Source organism: Drosophila rhopaloa, unplaced genomic scaffold (genome assembly GCF_018152115.1).
Source record: "Drosophila rhopaloa isolate 14029-0021.01 unplaced genomic scaffold, ASM1815211v1 contig_115, whole genome shotgun sequence".
Lineage (NCBI taxonomy): Eukaryota > Metazoa > Arthropoda > Insecta > Diptera > Drosophilidae > Drosophila > Drosophila rhopaloa.
Window position 1 is genome coordinate 12,000,457 of NW_025334990.1, and position 21,276 is coordinate 12,021,732.

General features: G+C 42.4%; 4 protein-coding genes across 8 annotated transcripts; 2 read left to right on the forward strand and 2 right to left on the reverse strand.

Annotated features, from left to right (window-relative positions):
* The first annotated feature begins 2,953 nt into the window (after positions 1–2,953).
* On the forward strand, positions 2,954–5,942 carry LOC108045059. Its single transcript, XM_017124238.2, has 2 exons — positions 2,954–3,087; positions 5,440–5,942. The coding sequence occupies exons 1-2, from the start codon at positions 3,031–3,033 to the stop codon at positions 5,812–5,814; spliced, it is 432 nt and encodes a 143-aa protein (XP_016979727.1). The 5' UTR covers positions 2,954–3,030; the 3' UTR covers positions 5,815–5,942.
* LOC108045060 lies at positions 3,159–4,245 on the reverse strand. Its single transcript, XM_017124240.2, has 4 exons — positions 4,123–4,245; positions 3,975–4,037; positions 3,745–3,918; positions 3,159–3,350 (listed from the first exon to the last, which is right to left on the reverse strand). The coding sequence occupies exons 1-4, from the start codon at positions 4,124–4,126 to the stop codon at positions 3,250–3,252; spliced, it is 342 nt and encodes a 113-aa protein (XP_016979729.1). The 5' UTR covers positions 4,127–4,245; the 3' UTR covers positions 3,159–3,249.
* A 276-nt stretch (positions 5,943–6,218) lies between the features above and the next one.
* Positions 6,219–15,771, reverse strand: LOC108045058 (polycomb protein Asx). Of its 5 annotated transcripts, XM_017124232.2 has the most exons (12): positions 15,676–15,771; positions 14,956–15,169; positions 14,041–14,352; positions 13,061–13,982; positions 12,377–12,983; positions 12,225–12,317; positions 12,095–12,160; positions 11,236–12,026; positions 9,783–11,174; positions 9,403–9,723; positions 9,089–9,341; positions 6,219–7,528 (listed from the first exon to the last, which is right to left on the reverse strand). In XM_017124232.2, exons 3-12 carry the CDS (start codon positions 14,271–14,273, stop codon positions 7,182–7,184), a joined length of 5,025 nt encoding a protein of 1,674 aa, XP_016979721.1. In that variant the 5' UTR covers positions 14,274–14,352; positions 14,956–15,169; positions 15,676–15,771; the 3' UTR covers positions 6,219–7,181. The 5 variants fall into 5 exon arrangements, with proteins under 5 accessions (XP_016979721.1, XP_016979722.1, XP_016979724.1 ...); XM_017124233.2 differs by lacking the exon at positions 14,956–15,169; XM_017124236.2 differs by lacking the exon at positions 15,676–15,771 and having other exon boundaries at positions 7,462–7,528; positions 9,058–9,341; positions 14,956–15,585.
* Positions 15,772–16,120: 349 nt separating this feature from the next.
* Positions 16,121–21,019, forward strand: LOC108045051 (cleavage and polyadenylation specificity factor subunit 1). Its single transcript, XM_017124223.1, has 4 exons — positions 16,121–17,061; positions 17,153–17,716; positions 17,799–18,284; positions 18,406–21,019. The coding sequence occupies exons 1-4, from the start codon at positions 16,228–16,230 to the stop codon at positions 20,887–20,889; spliced, it is 4,368 nt and encodes a 1,455-aa protein (XP_016979712.1). The 5' UTR covers positions 16,121–16,227; the 3' UTR covers positions 20,890–21,019.
* The last annotated feature ends 257 nt before the right edge of the window (positions 21,020–21,276 follow it).

Genomic DNA, 21,276 nt, shown 5'->3' on the forward strand with positions numbered 1-21,276 from the left:
CTTCGAAAAACAAAATTTTTAAAGGCAATATACCATTTTTCTTCATACTATTTTTCTTTTTGTGTATATATAGAAATATTTACTATGCATATTTTGATACGTAAGTCGGTTACTTTTGCTAGTGTCCTTGAAACGGGCAAGTGTGTGTGTTGTGTCTGTTGCCAAGTGTGTGTGGACAGCTGTTAAAGTGACAACATCGCGTTGAAAATTTATGCGATTGCTTATAAATCGGATTTATTTTGATATGCAGGCCAGTGATTCATTGATGATACCGGCAAGTTCCAGAATCGAGTTTAGACCACTCGCATAATTAAATTTAATCGTGTGCTACATTTTATTAGCCTGGTTAACTGACTCAAGCTGAGAGACATGACGAATAAAAAGTTATTTTTATTCATTCTAATTATTATTCAAAAAGAGGAACATCTCATTGGTATGTTGAGCAAAAGCACAATTAATCCCAAAAAAACATAAAACCACAAAATAAATAGTAACCATTTAAAACTGGCGTATAATCCAATCAAAAGATGTCTGACCCATATTTTCATAATGAAAATAAAAAGCCCCACTTAGCTTGATTTCCCACACAAGCCACTTAATCACAATGGAAACAAGTTGATGGATATCAGACCAATTATTCAAATCATTAACATAATTCCGATTATTCGTATGAATCCATAAGACCGGACCAAAAAAATGCAAATCAAAAGGTCATTGAATCACCCACAAAAGCGTACAGAAACTGGAGTCGCCCCGATAGACATCATTTGTATGGCTTGCCCATAATCAACAAATAAATAATTAACAAATTTTGATTGAAAATGTCAAATTGCTATAGCCCTGAGCTAAATCCGTGGCGCTGAAGACCCACAAGCCAAAAAATGAGTATAAAATACAAAATAAATTTGCATAAAAGCGGCGATAAAAGAGAGCGCCAAAACCATTTGTCAAAGTAGCGCCCAAGAGACTACCCCTCCCTTTCTTTTTTGTCCCTCTCTTCGCATGCAAATGAGGGGGAGGGAGGGGGTGGAGAAAGGGGAAGAGGAGGAGGTGGTGATAGCGTGCTAATTTGCGAAGGCAGAGTCAAAATAGAGCCATAAATATGGCAAATGTTTGAAGTTGTTTCCTTTCCTTCCGGACCACCTCTCTCTCTCTGTCTCTTTCTGCGGTCCTTATACCCCTCTCTTTTGGCAACCCGTATACCCCGCTCTTTCTTTCATTGGCCATCATTAAGCCAACAATGTATAATTATACATTTATCACTTTTTTCGGTAAACCAAACTGATGGCTTGAAGCGGTCTCTCACCTTGAGCTTTTTACATTGATTTCAATTCCAAGCCAAAAAACAATTCAGAAAACTCGTCCACCATCTCGATATCATCAAATTCGAAATTCGTGCCGTAACAATAAAAGTAAAAATAACACAAAAAAAAAGTAGTTCACTAAACTGTTATTACATCTGCGATTCATAGAAAGACCATGGTGAAAGGTGGTAGGGGGAAGCGAATTGAAAGTGGAACGAACGGATGTCCAACAAATAAAGCATTCGCACTGTGGGCCCGCAAAGAAAACTTTGGACCTGTCCAAATGGGGCGTCAGAACTTAAGGCTATGCTTACGTGAGGAAATTCTTAAGCTTCTGAAGAATTCACTTTTTTCTTAAAATCCACTAGGTTAACTCAGTGCATCAACCCAGCTGTGAATGTTTAATTGGCTCTCAAGTGCAGCTTAAATTTGCATTTAAATATGATGACCTTAATTAGAAGCCATTTCAGCTGTTTTAAGTTTTATATTTATAAGGCTATATATTAAAATTGTTTAAAGATTTAATTTCATCTTCATAAAAATTTAGATATTTCACAACATTAAAAATCTCAAATTTGCTTGACAATTTTAATATTCTACATATTCACAATTTATGTGCCCCTTAGATTGTCATAAGTAAAAGTTATTATAAAATATTGTATGACAATCAAATTTAATTGCAGCTATATAAAACCAAGCTTATTGTGGTCGAAACTATGCTTAAAATGAACATTGAGGAAGCTCAAGAAACTCAAAGCTAGCAAAAGTATAAAGTTAAAAATCATAATTAGGTTTATTAAATCAACAACCTGCTTCCCACATTTATTAGCCCATTTAATTTTGGGTTTACCCACTTCCATGTTTCTCAAGAGCCGAGTTTCCCCATTTATTAGCCACTCCAACCGACATTGAACAAACAAATAAATGGAAATTCAATTAACTATATCTAAATCAGCCACGAAGCTTGCCCAACTTTTCCACTGTATATCCCCAGATAGGTGAGGCCGAATTGCAGTTCGAATCCCAATCCTACAGCTCTCGATAACGAGTGGTTATGGCGCTGCCTTATCCAAAAATACAAAAATCCAAAAGGGTGCCCGAAACACAACGTAATGCTCCTCTTACTTCCTCGAATGCGAGCACATACTTACACAAACCCGAGCTGCTTTCAATTTGCACAAAACTCCACATAAATTACATAAGTTGACCATAAAAACCGAAGAAACGGAGCATTTGCAGGAGAAGAAGCGGCAGAATGGGTGAGGTAAGTGCACCTTTTCGGAGCAGCTTTTGGAAACTGGTTGACCAACTGACCTTGAAGCACTTTGGAGATGGGGCCGCTTACGCAATGCAATACACCCCGATTCCAGTTCGATCTTCTTCTCTACACGAAAGTCAACAAATTGCAGCTTCCCCAGCGACGATTGCAAAATTACATTTGAAGTTTTTGGTGTTGATGTTGAGTTTTTTCCCCCAACAACCACATGGCAGATCTTTGGCTTGTCAAAAATGTAAACACAAAACTCGGGAGGGGAAAAAATAAAGCATATATAAAAAAAAAAAAGATGTATAAAAAACGAAGCGACGTCGCTGCCGACGCTGCTGCTTTTGGCCAGGTCTCAAGTGCGATATAAAAGCCCGGCCACAAGCCGCTCAACGATCCACAGTCCAAAGTCGCTTGCAGCGAAAGACATCGAGTGCAGAGAGTTTAACCACCCCAGAAAATATGTTCAAATTCGTGTTGATCGCCAGCCTGCTGGTCGCCATCGCCTTGGCAGCTCCCGTGAGTGTTAATAAAAATTTACCAAAAAAACAAAAAAATGCATAAAACGAAACATAGACAAGACAGGAAAGTTTTCGGTACTACAAGTTTTCATTTAGTGACAAAGAAATGAGTTTATAACGCGATGTTGCTGCCGTTTCCGTTGATGTTGCTGCGGGTTTTTCAGGATCGCACGCACTTGGGTCGCTTGGTGCTGCGGTCCATTTCGCATTTCTCGAAGCTGCCGCACTTGACATTGCCGCAATAACTGCCAGTGGATCCGGCTAAAAAACAGATTTTAAAATTTATAACAATATCCAAGATTTTCTTATGTTTGCTTTTAGAGAAAATATGAAAAAAGCCATTTGAAACATCTTTAAATTATATTTTTAACAATACAAAATGGATCATGTTATTTTTTAACTCAATATTGATTAAATAATCATGTTTCTCAATAATCGATAAAATCCATATTATCTTTGCTACAAAAGATTTTAAAATGAACGAATTTCAAAATCAAATCAAATGAATATCAATAAGTTATACCGATATCATAAATTATTAGCCTAAACTCATTGAGAAACAGAACAATATTAATTTGGGGAATATATTAAAATACCAATATTTACTTTGAAGGTCAAGATCGCTTTAAGGTTAACTTTTTTAGTGCAAACTTACTATTCTTGCTGCCAAAAGGCGATTTATCGGCTCCGGAATTTCCCAGCAAATTGGGTTGCACGCAGCTGCGACCGTTGCACAAATTCGGGCAACACTTGCCCCCGATGGCACTGCACTCGCTGTCGTGGAGACATTTGGGGGTACAGTTTTGAACCTTTGTGGATGAAGGACAATCTGCCAGAAAAGGGAGTTATTGAAAAAGCTCTGAAAAGCTGAAAGCAAACACTTACCACCCGCAGCAAGGGCAGCAACCAGAAAGGCAGCAATCAACAGAGAAAGAAAGCCCAGCTTAACTGCAACATACGTATAAATGTAAAAGCGAATTCTTAGTGGTTCCGCATTTCTTGCGAATATCTATAGCTATATATTTGGACCTACCCATGATGATAGTTGAACGTCCGCTTCGTTACTGTAGTCAACATCGACTAGCGTTCATCGGGCTTTATATGCCTCGATCAACGGTTTCGAGTCAAACAAGTTTTCTGCTTATTTGCGTTTGTATTTCTAATTTTTCACTTCATTTTTTGTATTTTACCTCCCCAACTTGCCTTGACGTGAGGTATAATAAAACAAAGGAAAGAAAAAACACGGACAAAAACAACAGCAAAGCACTTATCATTTTGACTTTGAATTTACATACAAACAGGATCGGAATAAGCGATATCTGAAGACGCTACGTGAAGAAGAAAAAATAGAATTGAAATAACTCCCAGGATAGGGATCCGAAATAAAATAATATATTTCCTAAGTAATATTTAATCTCCGTTCAATTCGAGTAAAAAACCACCCAACATAACCTAAGCGACAGTTTTCATGATCTTTAAAAACTTGATTTTTATCAACTGCATAAGTAGTTAGCAATGACTGTAGCGTACTAGAAAACCGTAAAACCCCAACCCGAAACACATATCTTAACTACATCGATATATTTTAAATACTATTTCCGTTCATGCAGTCGCAAGTAAGACAAGGGAAAAATGTGTCAAAACGTCGTAATGAATTTATCATTTCTTCCACTTTGACGTATGTATATGGTGATTGAGTCATGCCGGCAAAGTCTATGTTTATACGAAGCTTAGAAACCAAGAAAAGCCAATGATAAAATATTGCATATGATGGCCACTCATAAAATAATTTCAATATGAATTATAAAATCGGTTTTAAGAAGTAATGATGATCTGTACAAATTACTTTGGGTAGTGTTCTTGATTTAGACAAGAGGTGTAAGCATGGGTAACGGCGGAGTCATGTAATGATTTCGGACAGACGACTATATAAATTAATAGTTTTGCTGTTCAATGGATAATTTAACATTTTACACAGACCCATGATCTCATTATTGCTTGCAGGGAATGTGGAATCCCGAGGTCTACCTGACCGATCACAAATTTTCAGATCTTCGGCTTAGAAACTGGTTCAATTTATTTTTAAATTATACATGAATATATTTAATTAAAGGGGGGCGTGAATTTCGACTTCATCGAAAAGCTTTAGATACTTGCTAGGAAACACTCCACTTTGTTTTTTTCGAAAAATAGTTACATTACTATTATTTGGAGATTGTGAATCTTAGTAAAAATAGATTAATAATAATATTCAAAGAAAAAAGTTATAAGCACCTTCATAAGTATTGCTGGCAAGCATGTCAAAAACTCAGAATTTCAAAAAATGTTTAATATCTATTGTATTTTTTAGCGCGATGAAACCGAAGCGGAAAGATTAGACAGGGAGGAATTGGAGAGATATCAGAATGAAAATGCTCAATACGAGTTTAATTCCAACGTGAACGATCAGATAAACGATGGTCAAATCACACGGCAAGAGCAGCGCGAGGGAGGCACTGTTCGAGGTTCCTACAGCTACTTCGATGGATTTGTTCAACGCCGTGTCGAATACATTGCCGACAAGGATGGCTACAGGGTGCTTAAGGACGAGATGAAGGACGTTGGCAATGGTCCTCAGTTCAATCCGGAAGGCCAAGCTGACGTTGAGGGCTCCCTGATCGGCAAGTACTCCATCAAGTTGGACACAACCGACGATGAGAAGCACTACAAGGACATTCATGCCTAGAAAAAAATGAATTGAAGGATTTCTAACATTTAGAAATGGACTGAATACTTCGTAGAGCCTTAATCTAGAGTAAACACCTTCTAAACGATTGTATTTTTCTTTAAAATAAAATATTGACAAAATTAAAATAAGTCTTTTTAATTTGACTTCATCCAAATATTGAATATCGGAACTCTTCCTCCTTTCATGGGTAATGCCTTAGTTTTCAATTTATTTGTAATAATGTTTATTTATTGGTTAATTTTGCGGTGAGTGCATCTAGGAGCAAAATGTTCTGTTCATCGTTTAGGTTTTGTTTTTGAATTTGGTTTTGTCACGCCATCGCTTCTTGATGTTGTTGCTGTTGATTTACTATTCATATAGGTTTCTCATACGGTCTTCATTTTTTTCGTTGAGTTTTTTTCTTTTCATTTTTATAATTTGCATTGTATTTATCAACAGTTTTAGCTTAATATATAGGGTCTCATTTTGAAATCAATTGGGTGTATTACATTTACGTTTATGCGCTACATGCTAAAGAAATGTGGGCGTGGAGAGTCTTAGATCGCTTGGGTGAGTGTGTATGTTGTGGGTGTTGTCGGGTGGATAATACTAAACTTAGAGAATTACAAATTAAAGCCTAAGCGCTGGGCCCAAGCGTTTTCAAAATACATTATGAATATTTCATAAATTACACAGTAAATTAAAGTACACTTATCTAGCAATAAGTATATATTTCTCAAGTTCGTATATTCAAAAATCGAACCAACCAAGTCACGCACATACAGCGAATAAATTATAAAAATATAGTCATCAGACGTGAGTGAGTCCATATACTATGCTTATCCACGTATGTACTTTATATTGTTACATTTTAAACATAAATATTTACATTAGAATTAGTTTCTTTAGTTTTATATGCTTTACTGTTGCCTTTTCATCGATTAAATTTGCTTTGCTGTAATTCAAATGGTAGAACCTAAATAAAATTCTATTGTTTCATTTTAGAGTGCTTGTGATATCCTTAAACAATCACAAAAAACAACGAGTATTTTAAGGGATATGCAACAAGCACAAAATACACAACACTAGCTTGCATTTTAGGCTTAACTCCTCTTTCCTATTTTTATACAAAAAGTGTTACGAATTGCCAGTTTGCTTAGTTTACACGAATTGCAAATGAATTATAATATACATTTATGTATGGTTGCCATTGCTGCGTCTGTGCGTGAGCCTCTGCACTTGCGTTGTTTTATTTTGTTTGTTGTACACGTGGTTTTCGTCTTTGCTCTTTGACTGGTATAGTTCACAATTCAAACATTAGGTATCTTTCTACTGGGATCGACTTAAGATACGGTTGTCTGAGAAACTATAATACGTTAGCCATCTCATCTAATCACGCAAGCGACACACAGCTTGGCCGCACCGATGCAGTCGTCATGGCAGAAGGCTCCACATTGCTGGCAGATTACCATCGCGTTCAGAGAGCAGGCGCAATTGTTTGGCGTTGCTGTAGCCTCATTGCCTGGCGGAGTGTTCTCCCCACTCTGATGCAATTGCAGCAGTGGATGTTGATGCTGCGGCGCGGGTTGCTGCGACTGTTGCTGCGAGTTGACGGGAGAAGGAGCTGCTGTTGGTGCTGCGTTGGTGGTCACTAGGTAGTTGTTTCCAGCCTCCATAAGAGCGACGGCCGACGAGTTGGTATTGCTGCCGTCGATGTAGGCGATGTTGCCTCCTAATAATAAAATGAATTGATATTTTAATTTAAGACTAACGCCACTAAATGCTATAAACATCTATGATTAAATACTTACTAATAAATAAATGTATCTATGAAATATAAACATATTTATTAAAAAGGTTTATAGCAGGAGCCGTATTAATTATAAGGTCAGATGGTCAAATTATATAGGATGAACTTCAGAGATACTAAAATAGTTAATTTTAAATTATCATACAGCTTCTTTAAAAAGGCATAGCCACCGTAAATAGTTTTGTTTAAATATAAGAAATGACCTTCTGACCTAAGCAATAGCTAACCATTTTTAGCAAATAAAATTATTAAGTATACACAAGCTCTATTTAAAAATAAAATGAATTTTATAATTAAATCAACTAAAAGACTTATTAACAAGAAAGGAAAGCTAACTTCGGGCGGAGCCGAAGTTGATATACCCTTGCAGAATACTCTGTAAATTATATTCTCCAAAATTATTCATATAATGCATTCTTAATACTCATAAAAAATCCCAACTTCCTAACTTTACAAACACGAAAGTTATGGCATTTCCGATCAATCAGTTATATGGCAGCTATAGGATATAGTCGGCCGATCCTTATGAAATTTGGTAGGTCGGACTGATTGGCCAAATATAAAACCCATAGAAAATCCCAACTTCCTAACTTTACAAACACGAAAGTTATGGCATTTCCGATCAATCAGTTATATGGCAGCTATAGGATATAGTCGGCCGATCCTTATGAAATTTGGTAGGTCGGATTGATTGGCCAAATATAAAACCCATAGAAAATCTCAACTTCCTAACTTTACAAACACGAAAGTTATGGCATTTCCGATCAATCAGTTATATGGCAGCTATAGGATATAGTCGGCCGATCCTTATGAAATTTGGTGAGTCGGATTGATTGGCCAAATATAAAACCCATAGAAAATCTCAACTTCCTAACTTTACAAACACGAAAGTTATGGCATTTCCGATCAATCAGTTATATGGCAGCTATAGGATATAGTCGGCCGATCCCGGCCGTTCCGACTTATATACTGCGTGCAAAGGAAAGAAGGGTGTGTGCAAAGTTTCAATTCGATAGCTTTAAAACTGAGAGACTAGTTTGCGTAGAAACAGACAGACGGACAGACAGACGGACAGACGGACATGGCTATATCAACTCAGGAGGTGATCCTGATCAAGAATATATATACTTTATAGGGTCGGAGACGTCTCCTTCACTGCGTTGCACACTTTTGACCAAAATTATAATACCCTCTGCAAGGGTATAAAAATGATACAAAATTATGATTGAAAATGGCAAATACTCAAATAACAATGAAAATGTGTTATATGTTTTATCGGCCCCTACTTTCAATAAACATGCAACTTGGCTAGAAGAAATTCAAACACAAAGGTAATTCGATCACGTAGGTTAATCTAACAAATCTATGCAACAAACTAATGATTGCGTGCCAATTATGGTAACTTGACCAATAGGTTGATGATTTTGTGGGTGGTGATTTGAAAGACGTACCTCGCTAACCACTAATAATACACCAATTTACCTGCAGCGATATTGCGCCGCACAATATTCGCGGCGGCGCCCATACTGCCCAGCGGCTGCGGCTGTTGATTTTGCTGCTGCTGATGCTGCTGTTGCTGCAGTTCGTGGTGTTGATGATGCAACGCATCTGTGGCGGAAATTGTTGGAGCCATAACACTACCGCTGCCCGCAGTTGTATCCACCGATGCAGGACGCCCGCGTCCTCCCATGGGAATGCCGTTTAGGCTGTGCAGTGGATTCTGAACAGTGACAAACTAAACACACACAAAATAAGTATGGGAAAAATGTCTGTTAAAATCGTTGATTATAATTTACCTGGTTTTGATGCAAAGGTGGGGCACTCGAGGCCCTAGGCGCTTGGTTGTCAGCTGCACCCACATTTGCCCGATGCACCAGCACATACTGACCGCTGCCATTCTGGTGGATTAATGGCTCCGGGGCGGACTGCTGAGGATTTTGCACTGATACTGGCGGTGTGGCCGCCTGATGATGTTGCTGCAGTAACTGCAACTGTTGAGGGGTGGCTGTAGCTCCTCCCGGTCCTGGGCTAAAAACATGCCGTATAAGCGTGGTGGGTGAGGGCTTCCTTTGGACATATTTTTTCCTCGGAAAACCACTCATTCGGGGACCAATAACCTGCAATAGCCAACGATACATTTAGTTATAAAGAATAATTGATCCTAGTCAAATTTTACCTTATATACACCCGGACGTCCGACACCCATCACATTCGACGGCAATCCAGCTGGCAGAGCTCCGGCTCCAACTGCTCCACTGACCAACAACTCTTCTTGCTTTATAATATTCTGCACTGGAGCTGCGGACACGGCTGCTGCCACACTTCCGCTAGCCGTTGTCATGTTGGACATAGGTGTGGCAGCAACGGTTGAGACATTCATGGTCACAGGGTTCACAGGTGTTGCCGCCGTGGTTGCCGTCGGCTGCTGATGCTGGTTGAGTATCGCTGCAGGCGGGCGCAGTTGGGCCTTGAGGTTTTCGCGATTCGGACTATTTTGGATTACTGCTTGGCAGATTTGATAGCTACGCTCCAGATTGACAGCACCCGGTGGCAACCTGTTGCTAGTGGCTTTGCGACCCTTGCCCGTTGGCATTTTCGGCTGTAGTCTTTGCTGAGCAATAGTAGTTGGCACTCCCGAGGGAGGCAGCGTTTTCATCGTCAGCACATTGGGAATCGTGGGCAACTGTTGCATATTGTTGTTGTGATTGCTTTGCTGCTGCTGTTGGTGTTGCTGGGATGTTTGCTGCTGATGTGGCGAGGCAGGTACTGGCGGCGATTGCTGCTGTTGCGCGGCTGTCACAGCAACAACATTGGCGTAGGCGGACGGAATAGTTGCGGTATTTGCTGTTGTTGCTGCTGTGGTAGGCGATGCATTTGCAGGTCGCGTCATAGAGATGATATTTAATGGCTTGGCTATGAATTTAGCCTGTGTTGTCGCAGGCACAACATTTTGCTGTTGTTGTTGCTGCTGCTGGAGCAGATTGTTGTTCGCGGCTTGCGCCAAAAGTTGGCGCTGATGAAGTTGCGCCTGTTGCAGGGCAAATTGCTGAATTTGGTGCTGCTTCTGATGCGCGGCAGCCTGCTGCTGTTGCTGCTCCAGTTGTTGCTGCTGCTGATGTTGCTGGGCCAGCAAGTTGGGCGACAAGAACTGTTGTGCTCCGTTGCGAAGGGCCACCGGCAATGTCTTCGACAAGGCATTGCTACTTGTTGCTTGCTGTTGTTGTTGCTGCTGTTGGGCGGCAGCCGCCTGAAGTGTCAATTGCTGCAGAAGTTGCTGCTGCTGCTGCTGGCGTTGCTGTTGCAGCAAAAAGTTGCCAATTATCTGACCATTGGAATCCACCAGAATTTGTCGTTGTTGAGGTCCACTTGGCTGAGCGTTCTGTTGAGCCTGCTGCTGTTGCGCAGGCTGCTGCGGCAGCTGATTGATGCTCAGACTATTGCTGCTACTGCAAAGGCTTATATTGTTGCTGCTGTCGTTGCTGTTGCTACTGTTTGTGATTACTGTACTGGATACCTCCATTTCAGCGGCAGACATTGGGACAGGGTCACAGAGCATCTCATGGGCGATCTAGTAATGAGAAATATTTATTAATCTAATTTTCATCAACGCCTTTTTGTTTTAAACTCACATCATTTCCATATTCGCTGTGGGCTTGCGGCATAAACGAATGCTGAGACAATTGAACAACATCCTGGATATGCAATTGCTGATGTTGCTGTTGTTCTTGTTGCTGTTGATGTTGCTGCAATTTGTCCACTATCTCGCGCACTGCTTCATTGTCCTCATCCATCAGCTGCTGTTCCTGCTGCTCCTCTGTAATGCATTCCACCACCTCATCGTCTTCCTCCTCATCTTCATCCCCATCCTCTTCGTCATCAAGAACTTCATGGCACACATCGTTATCCATGATGTCGTCTATGACGTCGGCATCATGCACTACATCCATTAGATCGATACCTTCATGGTTTAAACTGCGCTGCTGATCTCCAGTTGATTGCGAGCTGCTCAATTTAATGTCGCCAAAGTGCCAATCGTGCTGCACATGCTGGTACATTTCATTTGAATTTAACTCCATGGGCAATTCCTGTTGCTCTTGCTGCTGTTGAAACTTGACCACTGTTGAGAGCATGGCTTGGACATTGGCCAACGTGGTTTCAGCCGCTGCTGCCAGCGTCAATGGAGCTGTGGCTGTCCCTGCTCCGACCGACGATGACGTTGTGGGCGCGGTTGTCGTCGAACCTGAATTACTGCTGGAGCACGAAGATGACATCGAAGCGGTAGAGGATGAGGATGATGTGCAGCTGGTGGATGTAATCGAACTGGCCGGCGTTGACCCAGAAATAGAGCTAGCAATGGGCATTGGTAAGCCCTCCAGCTTATCACATTGCTCTTCCAGTTTAATGACCCCAGTTGTCGCCGCTGCAAAGCAAAATAGAACAACTATAGTACACTAGATTCTTGAAATAATAAGTAGATAGTTTAATTACTGTTGGACGATGACGATGAAGTAAAATAATTGTGATTGATGGTTGATTGATGGTCTTGGAAATAGGCTGATTGAAAGGAATGAAGCAAAATTAGTGACCAATTCCAATAAATATCTTAAAGTAGTCTAACCGTGATCAATGGTATCTGCAAATACAAAATCGTGGCTGTTTGTTCCTGTCGTTATATCTGCCTCAGTTGAATTGTCCAAAGGCGCTTTGGTTTCTAAAATTTTTGAGAGATATTTAAAAGGAATACGTAGATCAAAGAATTATCCAATTTACCAGCTGCTAGTTCAACGCTTTGCAAGTAACTCACAAAGTGATTGACCACCTCCGGATTGTGTGCTAAAGGTTCCGGCTTTGGTGCAGGTGGGGTAACAGCAGCAACCGCTAGCTTGGCAGCTGCAGTAGCAGCTGGCTGCACCACTTCTACATCCTCCATTTTTTTCATGGCAACGATCACCTCACTGCACTCAGATGGCTCAATTTTATCACAGGTACTGTTGATAAGTGACTGATGTTGTCGCTGGTGCTGTTGCTCCTCCTTGCTTTTTGTATCCCCTGCGGCATTATCCACAACATCAGCTTCTGGGGTGGCGACAACATTTCCTGACGCATTAGGAACAATTTCGGCCATCTTCGGCTGCTTGCTATCCTTCGATGTGCTTGGCAGCTCGTCGGGGTCGTCGTCCAAATTTATGGTAGCAATCGTTGTGGGTGCCTGCTTGCGTTGCGATGGACTGCTCGATGGACGTTTGAGGATTCGGCGTTGTTGTTCGTTTAACACATTACTCTGGTTGCTGGTTGCAGAAGGAGTGCTGGTTTTAGCTGCTACTGCTGTTACTACTGTAGTTTTTGTGGTTGCTGCTGTCGTTTCGCACTTTGTGCTCTGCAAGTTTTAAAATTTGGATTTAAATTTTATATATTATATTTTGGATTTAAATTTTAAGGGTTTCGTTAGCTTACCAAATCAAATTTTAATTCAGTCTCATTATCACATGTTGCTTGTTGTTGCTGTGGTTTTTGTTGCGAAGTCGCTGGTGGTTTGGGCTCACTCTTGACGGTAGCCGAAGACTTCTCCTCCTTAACATCGCCTTCAGACTTGACCTTGCTTCTGGAGTTCTTCTCGCCCCAGAAGGGCTCAAAGTGCTTCAGCTTCCAGGGATCCAGTTTGTTTTTCTCGCGCTCTGCCTCCGTTTTTAACTTTAACTGATTCTCGGGTGTGAATTCGCCTTCGCTCAACCGCTCCCGCCACTCAAGGCAGGCTCGGGCAAAAAACTCGTTGTTTAGGCAGGAGGCACTGAGCCGTATAGCCTCCGAGGAGCTGCCTCCACTTCCGCTGCCGCTGGGCAGCTCCATTTCGCTCGCCTCGCGATCCACGCTGGGCAGCAGCTGTATGAGATTGTATTGATAGAGCGGCGGCAGTAACGAGAACGTTTGCTTGTTCAAAAGCGCCCTAAGGTTGGTGGATGCCAGTATGGAGTCGGGGGTCTCCAAGTCGATCTTGCCGTCTTTTGTTTGCTCAATTTGCGCCGCTGTCGTCAGTTTTTTATTGCTCCTCCGACGTGGCTTAACACTAAAGCCTGGTATGGAGGCCAGGACCTCCCGCATGGTCGAGGCTTGAGAGGAGCCGGCCTTGCTACCAGGTGAGATGGCGGATGGATAAGTGGCGGCAGCTTGGGCTTGGGCTTGAGCTAACGCCGCTGCCGCAGCAGCTGCTGCTGCTGCCGCCGCTGCCGCTTTGACCTGTTGCTGTTGCTGAATGCGTCGGCTGCAGATTAGGCGCGTGGGCGGCGCAGAAGCAGGATTGACAACAGGCTCTTCACTGGGCGCCATAGGCTTCTTCTCAGGTGGTATGGGTTTCACGATAATGCGTGGCAGGTGGCGTCTGAAAGGGAAAACGTTTTGAGAGCTAATGTGATTGGATAACTCGATTGTGAACTAACCTCAGACTGTGCGTGTGCTTGGTAGAGGGCGACACATCCAGCTGCTCCAGCGCCAGTGGATCCTTCTCGTCGTCGTCCACCAGATTCACGTGCTCCATTATAATCGGAGGTGGTGGAGCGGCCAACATGGAGTGTTGCTGCAGCATCGGTTGGTGATGCTGATCCGCTTGTGGAATGAGAAGTTGTTGGTGCTGCGACGCCGTCGTCGCCGTATCCGGCGTTATAGTTTTCATAGTTAATCTATCTGCCTAATCTATTTACAGCGAACTTTTGATCCATGAATCCATGTTAGTCGAGTTTCTTCCGCACATACTAAAATAGATAGGAATGGAAAATTCCGAAAATTAGTTTTTGTTTGTGAAGAAAGTTGATTAAAGCTTAAAGGCTTCCCGCTGTGGAAATGAAAAATATCCTCGTCTTTGCCTTGATCAATGTTAATTAATGTTATTTTAATAACTGAATAATTTACTTGATCGATTTTTAATAAAATAAATATTATTAGGTGTGTAATATGTTGATGTTAAAATGTAGTGTAATCCATCTCCATAAAAATAAAGCCTGCAACTAGAAGGCTAAAAATGTTGTGACTTGAAATTATTTTGTATATTAAATATATTAACATTCTGAAAGCAATTTCGTCAACTATAAAGAGTAAGTTGTTTTCCTCAACCTATAATTAATATTTATTTATTAGTTCATGTGTTTACCTATCTAATCTTTAATTACTTTTAAAACTGCACTGTTTGTCTCAACCAATATTAATTAATTTAAATAAACATAGTCCAGTGCAATTTCCGGGGATAACCCTCAACCAATATTGTAAACTTAAGGGCATGCAGCTTCCCAAGAGCCAGATTAGATGGCCAAACTAGTTATTTTGTTTATTACTCGATTAATCCTGGGCGCTTCACTAACCTGGCCAGCAGTATTGTCCATTTTAAGGCAAAAAACTGTCTGTATAATTTTAACGTTGCGCCCTTTGTATATGTACTGCCATCTGTGTATGTATGTATGTGCGTTTGTATTTGTATAGACGAGTGTGCGTGATTTTATATGTAATCAAATTTCGGCTTTGCGGGGATATATATGCTTTAGTTTTAATTATCGTTTTAGTTTTCCTCCGAATTTTCTGCACTTGCCAGCAAAAATCAACAAAAACAACAATGTAACTGCAACAACAACAACTTCGGACGACCTGCAAAGTTGTTGGTTGGTTATATTTTTTCTCACGCACGCACACACACAGGCACACACTGGCACAGCGTAGAAGTAGAAAAAATGGCTTTTGCTTCTATTTGAAAGCCTTTCTACCGATGTTTAATTTATTTCTTATACGAATTTGAGCTGTATTACAGCACTATCTTTTGCATAACGCCGATTTCCGCTTCGTTAATAGCTCACTAAATTAAATATTGAATGGGGGAAATGTGAATGCCAAACACACAAACAAAGCAGCTACAAAATGATTCTTTTCTAGCAGACTATGCCGGTCCCTCTCTGGCGCACGCGATTCCGACTATCGGGCCCAGTGCCCATCCCTCTCGCACACACTACGCAGAAAAGCTGCGTTTAATTGAATGAAATTGTTTTAGTTAGTACAAACACTCCGCACTAATCACAACAACTAGGCTGCACCTTGTTAAATATTATTTCGTGGCTAGCTCCAGTTCTAAACGCAAAACGGTCGAGTTGTTGGCTGCCAAGTCCGATGGGGTTGTTGATGTCGCTCGATACATCGATAGGCTCGAATGTATTTGCGCAGTCACTGCTCCCGAAACAGGGTTGTCAGCTATCGATTGCTCAGTCAAGCGGGAGTAGGCTAAAAACTAGCTAGAAAATTTGATTTATTTTTCAATTCAATAAACCGATAAGATTGAAATATTAATAGAAATTGAATGAAAGGATCTGTGTTTTAATGAAACATTTGTAAATGTATAATGGCAATTTGTTGAGTATTTAATTGAATATACATATTAGTCTAAACTAGCTAGATTGTATGTCCCCTGACTAAAAAGAATCCAAGCGGCAACCGCCGCCGTGGCACCCCATCCCTATCAGTAAGCGATAACTCTTCTCCGGCAATCGATATATCCGCAGCTGCTGTGTTGGGCCGGCAAATTGTTTAACTTAGTAAATTGTTTAATAATGTTTTAAATAGTTGCGCCACGAAAAAAGCAGACGACCGCAATGTTTTCCATGTGCAAGCAGACGCACGCCGCCACGGCGCTGGAGTTTTCTATAGCGTGCCGCTTCTTTAACAACCTGGAGGAGAACCTGGTGGTGGCGGGCGCCAATGTGCTGAAGGTGTACCGCATTGCGCCCAACGTGGAGGCGGGGCAGCGCCAGAAGCTGAATCCCAGCGAGATGCGGCTGGCGCCCAAGATGCGGCTGGAGTGCTTGGCCACGTACTCGCTCTACGGAAACGTGATGTCGCTGCAGTGCGTCTCGTTGGCGGGAGCCATGCGGGATGCTCTGCTGATTAGCTTCAAAGACGCCAAGCTATCGGTTCTGCAGCACGATCCGGATACGTTTGCTCTGAAGACCCTCTCGCTTCACTATTTCGAGGAGGACGACATCCGTGGGGGCTGGACGGGTCGCTATTTCGTGCCCACCGTCCGCGTGGATCCCGATTCCAGGTGCGCCGTTATGTTGGTCTACGGCAAACGGCTGGTGGTCCTGCCCTTTCGCAAAGACAACAGCCTGGACGAGATCGAGTTGGCGGATGTGAAGCCAATCAAGAAGGCGCCCACCGCCATGGTCAGCAGAACGCCCATTATGGCCTCGTATCTAATAGCACTACGGGATCTAGACGAGAAGATCGACAATGTGCTGGACATACAGTTCCTTCACGGCTACTACGAGCCCACGCTACTCATCCTCTACGAGCCGGTACGCACCTGTCCAGGTCGAATCAAGGTGCGCTCGGACACCTGCGTTTTGGTGGCTATTTCGTTGAATATCCAGCAGCGGGTTCATCCTATTATCTGGACAGTCAACAGTCTGCCGTTTGACTGCTTTCAGGTGGGTCAACAATTCCTTAAAGTCACAAACTAAGAGATATCGTCCATTTAAATTCCATAAATCAAATTATTATTTATATTTTAATTTTCAGGTCTATCCCATCCAGAAGCCCATAGGTGGTTGCTTGGTAATGACTGTGAATGCCGTGATCTACCTCAACCAGAGTGTGCCCCCTTATGGTGTTAGTTTAAACAGCTCGGCCGACAACAGCACCGCATTTCCGCTTAAGCCGCAGGATGGAGTGCGCATCAGCTTGGACTGTGCCAACTTCGCGTTCATCGATGTGGACAAGCTGGTGATCTCCCTCCGCACTGGAGATCTCTATGTGCTCACACTTTGCGTTGACTCGATGCGGACGGTGCGAAATTTTCACTTCCACAAAGCCGCCGCCAGCGTACTAACCAGTTGCATCTGTGTTTTGCACTCTGAGTACATCTTCCTGGGATCACGTCTGGGAAACTCCCTTCTGTTGCACTTCACGGAGGAGGATCAGAGCACAGTCATTACATTAGATGATGTGGAGCAACAGGCAGAACAGCAGCAGCGAAATCTGCAGGAAGAGGAACCGAATCTAGAGGAGATTTTCGATGTAGATCAAATGGAAATGGCACCCACCCAAGCAAAATCGCGGCGAATTGAGGACGAGGAACTGGAAGTACGTATTTGAGTATAACTTAACCTGCTTAGCTTTTTAAAACTCTGAATTATATTTATAACCAACTTTTACTGTCCTACAGGTGTACGGCTCGGGAGCTAAGACTTCGGTTCTCCAGCTGCGCAAGTTCGTCTTTGAGGTATGCGACAGTCTTATCAACGTTGCTCCCATTAACTACATGTGCGCTGGCGAGAGAGTGGAATTCGAGGAGGACGGAGCTACTTTGCGACCACATGCGGAATCTCTAAATGACCTAAAGATTGAGCTTGTCGCTGCGACAGGCCACAGCAAAAATGGAGCGTTATCCGTGTTTGTGAACTGCATCAATCCTCAGATCATCACCAGCTTTGAGCTGGACGGATGCCTCGATGTTTGGACCGTGTTTGATGATGCCACTAAGAAGTCCTCGCGGCACGATCAACATGATTTTATGTTGCTTTCACAAAGGAGCTCCACTTTGGTTCTACAAACAGGACAGGAAATCAACGAGATCGAGAATACGGGATTTACGGTGAACCAACCGACCATATATGTCGGTAATCTTGGACAACAGCGGTTTATTGTTCAGGTAAGTTTAGTATAATAATTTAGAAATGGTATAATCAAAAATGCCAACATCAACCGTTTAAATAAGTACCAATAATTAGATACTGTAAAATTACATATTTATTTGTTTTAAAATCTTCCAGATTACCACTCGTCATGTTAGATTACTGCAGGGAACACGTCTTATCCAGAATGTGCCCATCGATGTTGGCTCGCCGGTGGTGCAGGTGTCCATAGCAGATCCGTACGTCTGCTTGCGAGTGCTAAATGGTCAGGTGATTACGTTGGCTCTGCGAGAGACACGCGGAACACCCCGCCTGGCAATCAATAAGCACACCATTAGCAGTTCACCCGCCGTGGTTGCCATCTCCGCATATAAAGATCTATCTGGATTGTTCACAGTTAAAGGGGACGATGTCAATCTCACGGGGAGCTCCAACAGTGGATTCGGCCACAGTTTCGGTGGCTACATGAAGGCAGAGCCCAATATGAAGGTGGAGGACGAAGAAGACCTACTCTATGGCGATGCCGGAAGTGCTTTTAAGATGAATAGCATGGCAGATTTAGCCAAGCAGTCTAAACAGAAAAACTCGGACTGGTGGCGACGCCTTCTGGTGCAAGCTAAGCCCAGCTATTGGCTAGTCGTGGCACGCCAGAGTGGCACCTTGGAGATATACTCCATGCCGGACATGAAGCTGGTGTACCTCGTGAACGATGTGGGCAACGGAGCTATGGTTCTTACGGATGCCATGGAATTCGTGCCTATTTCGCTAACTACCCAGGAAAACTCTAAGGCCGGCATTGTCCAAGCATGTATGCCGCAGCACGCCAACTCCCCGCTGCCATTGGAACTGAGTGTCATTGGCTTGGGACTCAATGGAGAGAGACCTCTCCTTTTAGTTAGAACCCGTGTGGAGCTGCTTATATACCAAGTTTTCCGTTATCCAAAGGGACATCTTAAGATACGCTTCCGCAAGCTAGAGCAACTGAATCTATTGGACCAACAGCCGTCGCATATTGAGTTGGATGAGAACGAAGAGCAGGAAGAGGTCGAATCCTACCAAATGCAACCGAAGTATGTCCAAAAACTTCGCCCATTTGCCAACGTAGGAGGACTGTCTGGCATCATGGTGTGTGGAGTCAATCCCTGTTTTGTTTTCCTAACTTCCCGAGGTGAACTTCGCATCCATCGACTGCTGGGAAATGGCGATGTGCGCAGCTTTGCCGCCTTTAACAATGTCAATATACCAAATGGATTCCTGTATTTTGACACCACGTTTGAGCTAAAGATCTCCGTCCTGCCCAGCTACCTGAGTTACGACTCTACGTGGCCGGTGAGAAAAGTACCACTGAGATGCACCCCAAGGCAACTAGTTTATCACCGGGAGAATCGGGTGTACTGCTTGATCACCCAAACGGAGGAGCCTATGACCAAGTACTATCGGTTTAATGGAGAGGATAAGGAGCTGTCAGAGGAAAGTCGTGGCGAGCGGTTCATCTACCCGATTGGCTCGCAGTTTGAAATGGTTTTAATTTCACCCGAGACCTGGGAAATTGTGCCAGATGCATCCATTACCTTTGAGGCCTGGGAGCATGTAACCGCTTTCAAGATCGTAAAGTTGTCATACGAAGGTACAAGATCTGGTCTCAAGGAATACCTTTGCATAGGAACCAACTTCAACTACAGCGAGGATATCACCAGCAGAGGAAATATTCATATTTATGACATCATTGAAGTGGTTCCTGAACCCGGCAAACCAATGACCAAATTTAAGCTGAAGGAGGTCTTTAAAAAAGAACAAAAAGGTCCCGTATCTGCCATTTCAGATGTGCTAGGATTTCTTGTCACTGGATTGGGACAAAAGATCTACATTTGGCAGCTGCGCGATGGAGATCTTATTGGTGTGGCTTTCATAGATACAAATATCTACGTCCACCAGATAATTACAGTAAAATCACTGATCTTCATCGCAGATGTTTACAAATCGATCAGTTTACTGCGCTTCCAGGAGGAGTATCGCACTTTGTCGCTTGCATCGCGGGATTTTAATCCCTTGGAGGTTTATGGTATCGAATTCATGGTGGACAATTCCAATCTGGGTTTCCTGGTGACAGATGCTGAGCGCAATTTAATTGTCTATATGTATCAGCCAGAGGCCAGAGAATCGCTTGGTGGCCAGAAACTTCTCCGCAAGGCGGACTATCATCTTGGACAGGTGGTGAACACTATGTTCCGCGTGCAGTGCCATCAAAGGGGACTTCATCAACGCCAGCCCTTCCTCTACGAAAACAAACATTTTGTTGTTTATGGAACCCTAGATGGAGCATTGGGATATTGCTTGCCACTACCAGAGAAAGTGTACAGGCGATTCCTCATGTTGCAGAATGTCCTACTCTCCTACCAGGATCACCTGTGTGGCCTCAATCCTAAGGAGTATCGCACACTCAAGTCTTTCAAGAAGCAAGGCATCAATCCCTCGCGCTGCGTCATCGATGGAGATTTAATCTGGTCATATCGCCTAATGGCCAATTCTGAGCGTAATGAAGTAGCCAAAAAGATTGGCACGCGGACGGAGGAGATCCTTGGGGATCTGCTGGAGATCGAAAGACTGGCCAGCGTATTCTAGACAACCATCGCGTGAAAAATGTAAAGTTTTAGTTGATAGTTATATTGTAGTTTATGTTACGAGTTTCACAGTTGTAATTTTAGTTTTGTAATCCAATCGAAGGCCACAACAAAGTATTTTGTTAAGTAAACTGGAAAACTGTTTATGCTTTTGGTGGGCCGACAATGAATCTTTAGTCGGAAAATAATGTAAGAAACCTCTACAAATTTATTTTCATTAGAAATACCTATTCGAATTTAAATGTAATTTAAAACAGAATGCTACATTAAGGGAAACTGTTATACAAACAAAATTTAGGCGGTGGTCTATGCGACCTCTAGTTTATGATCATTTTAAAAGATTACTTTTTGTCCTTATGGCTATTTAGTTTTATGACAGCTTCAAAAT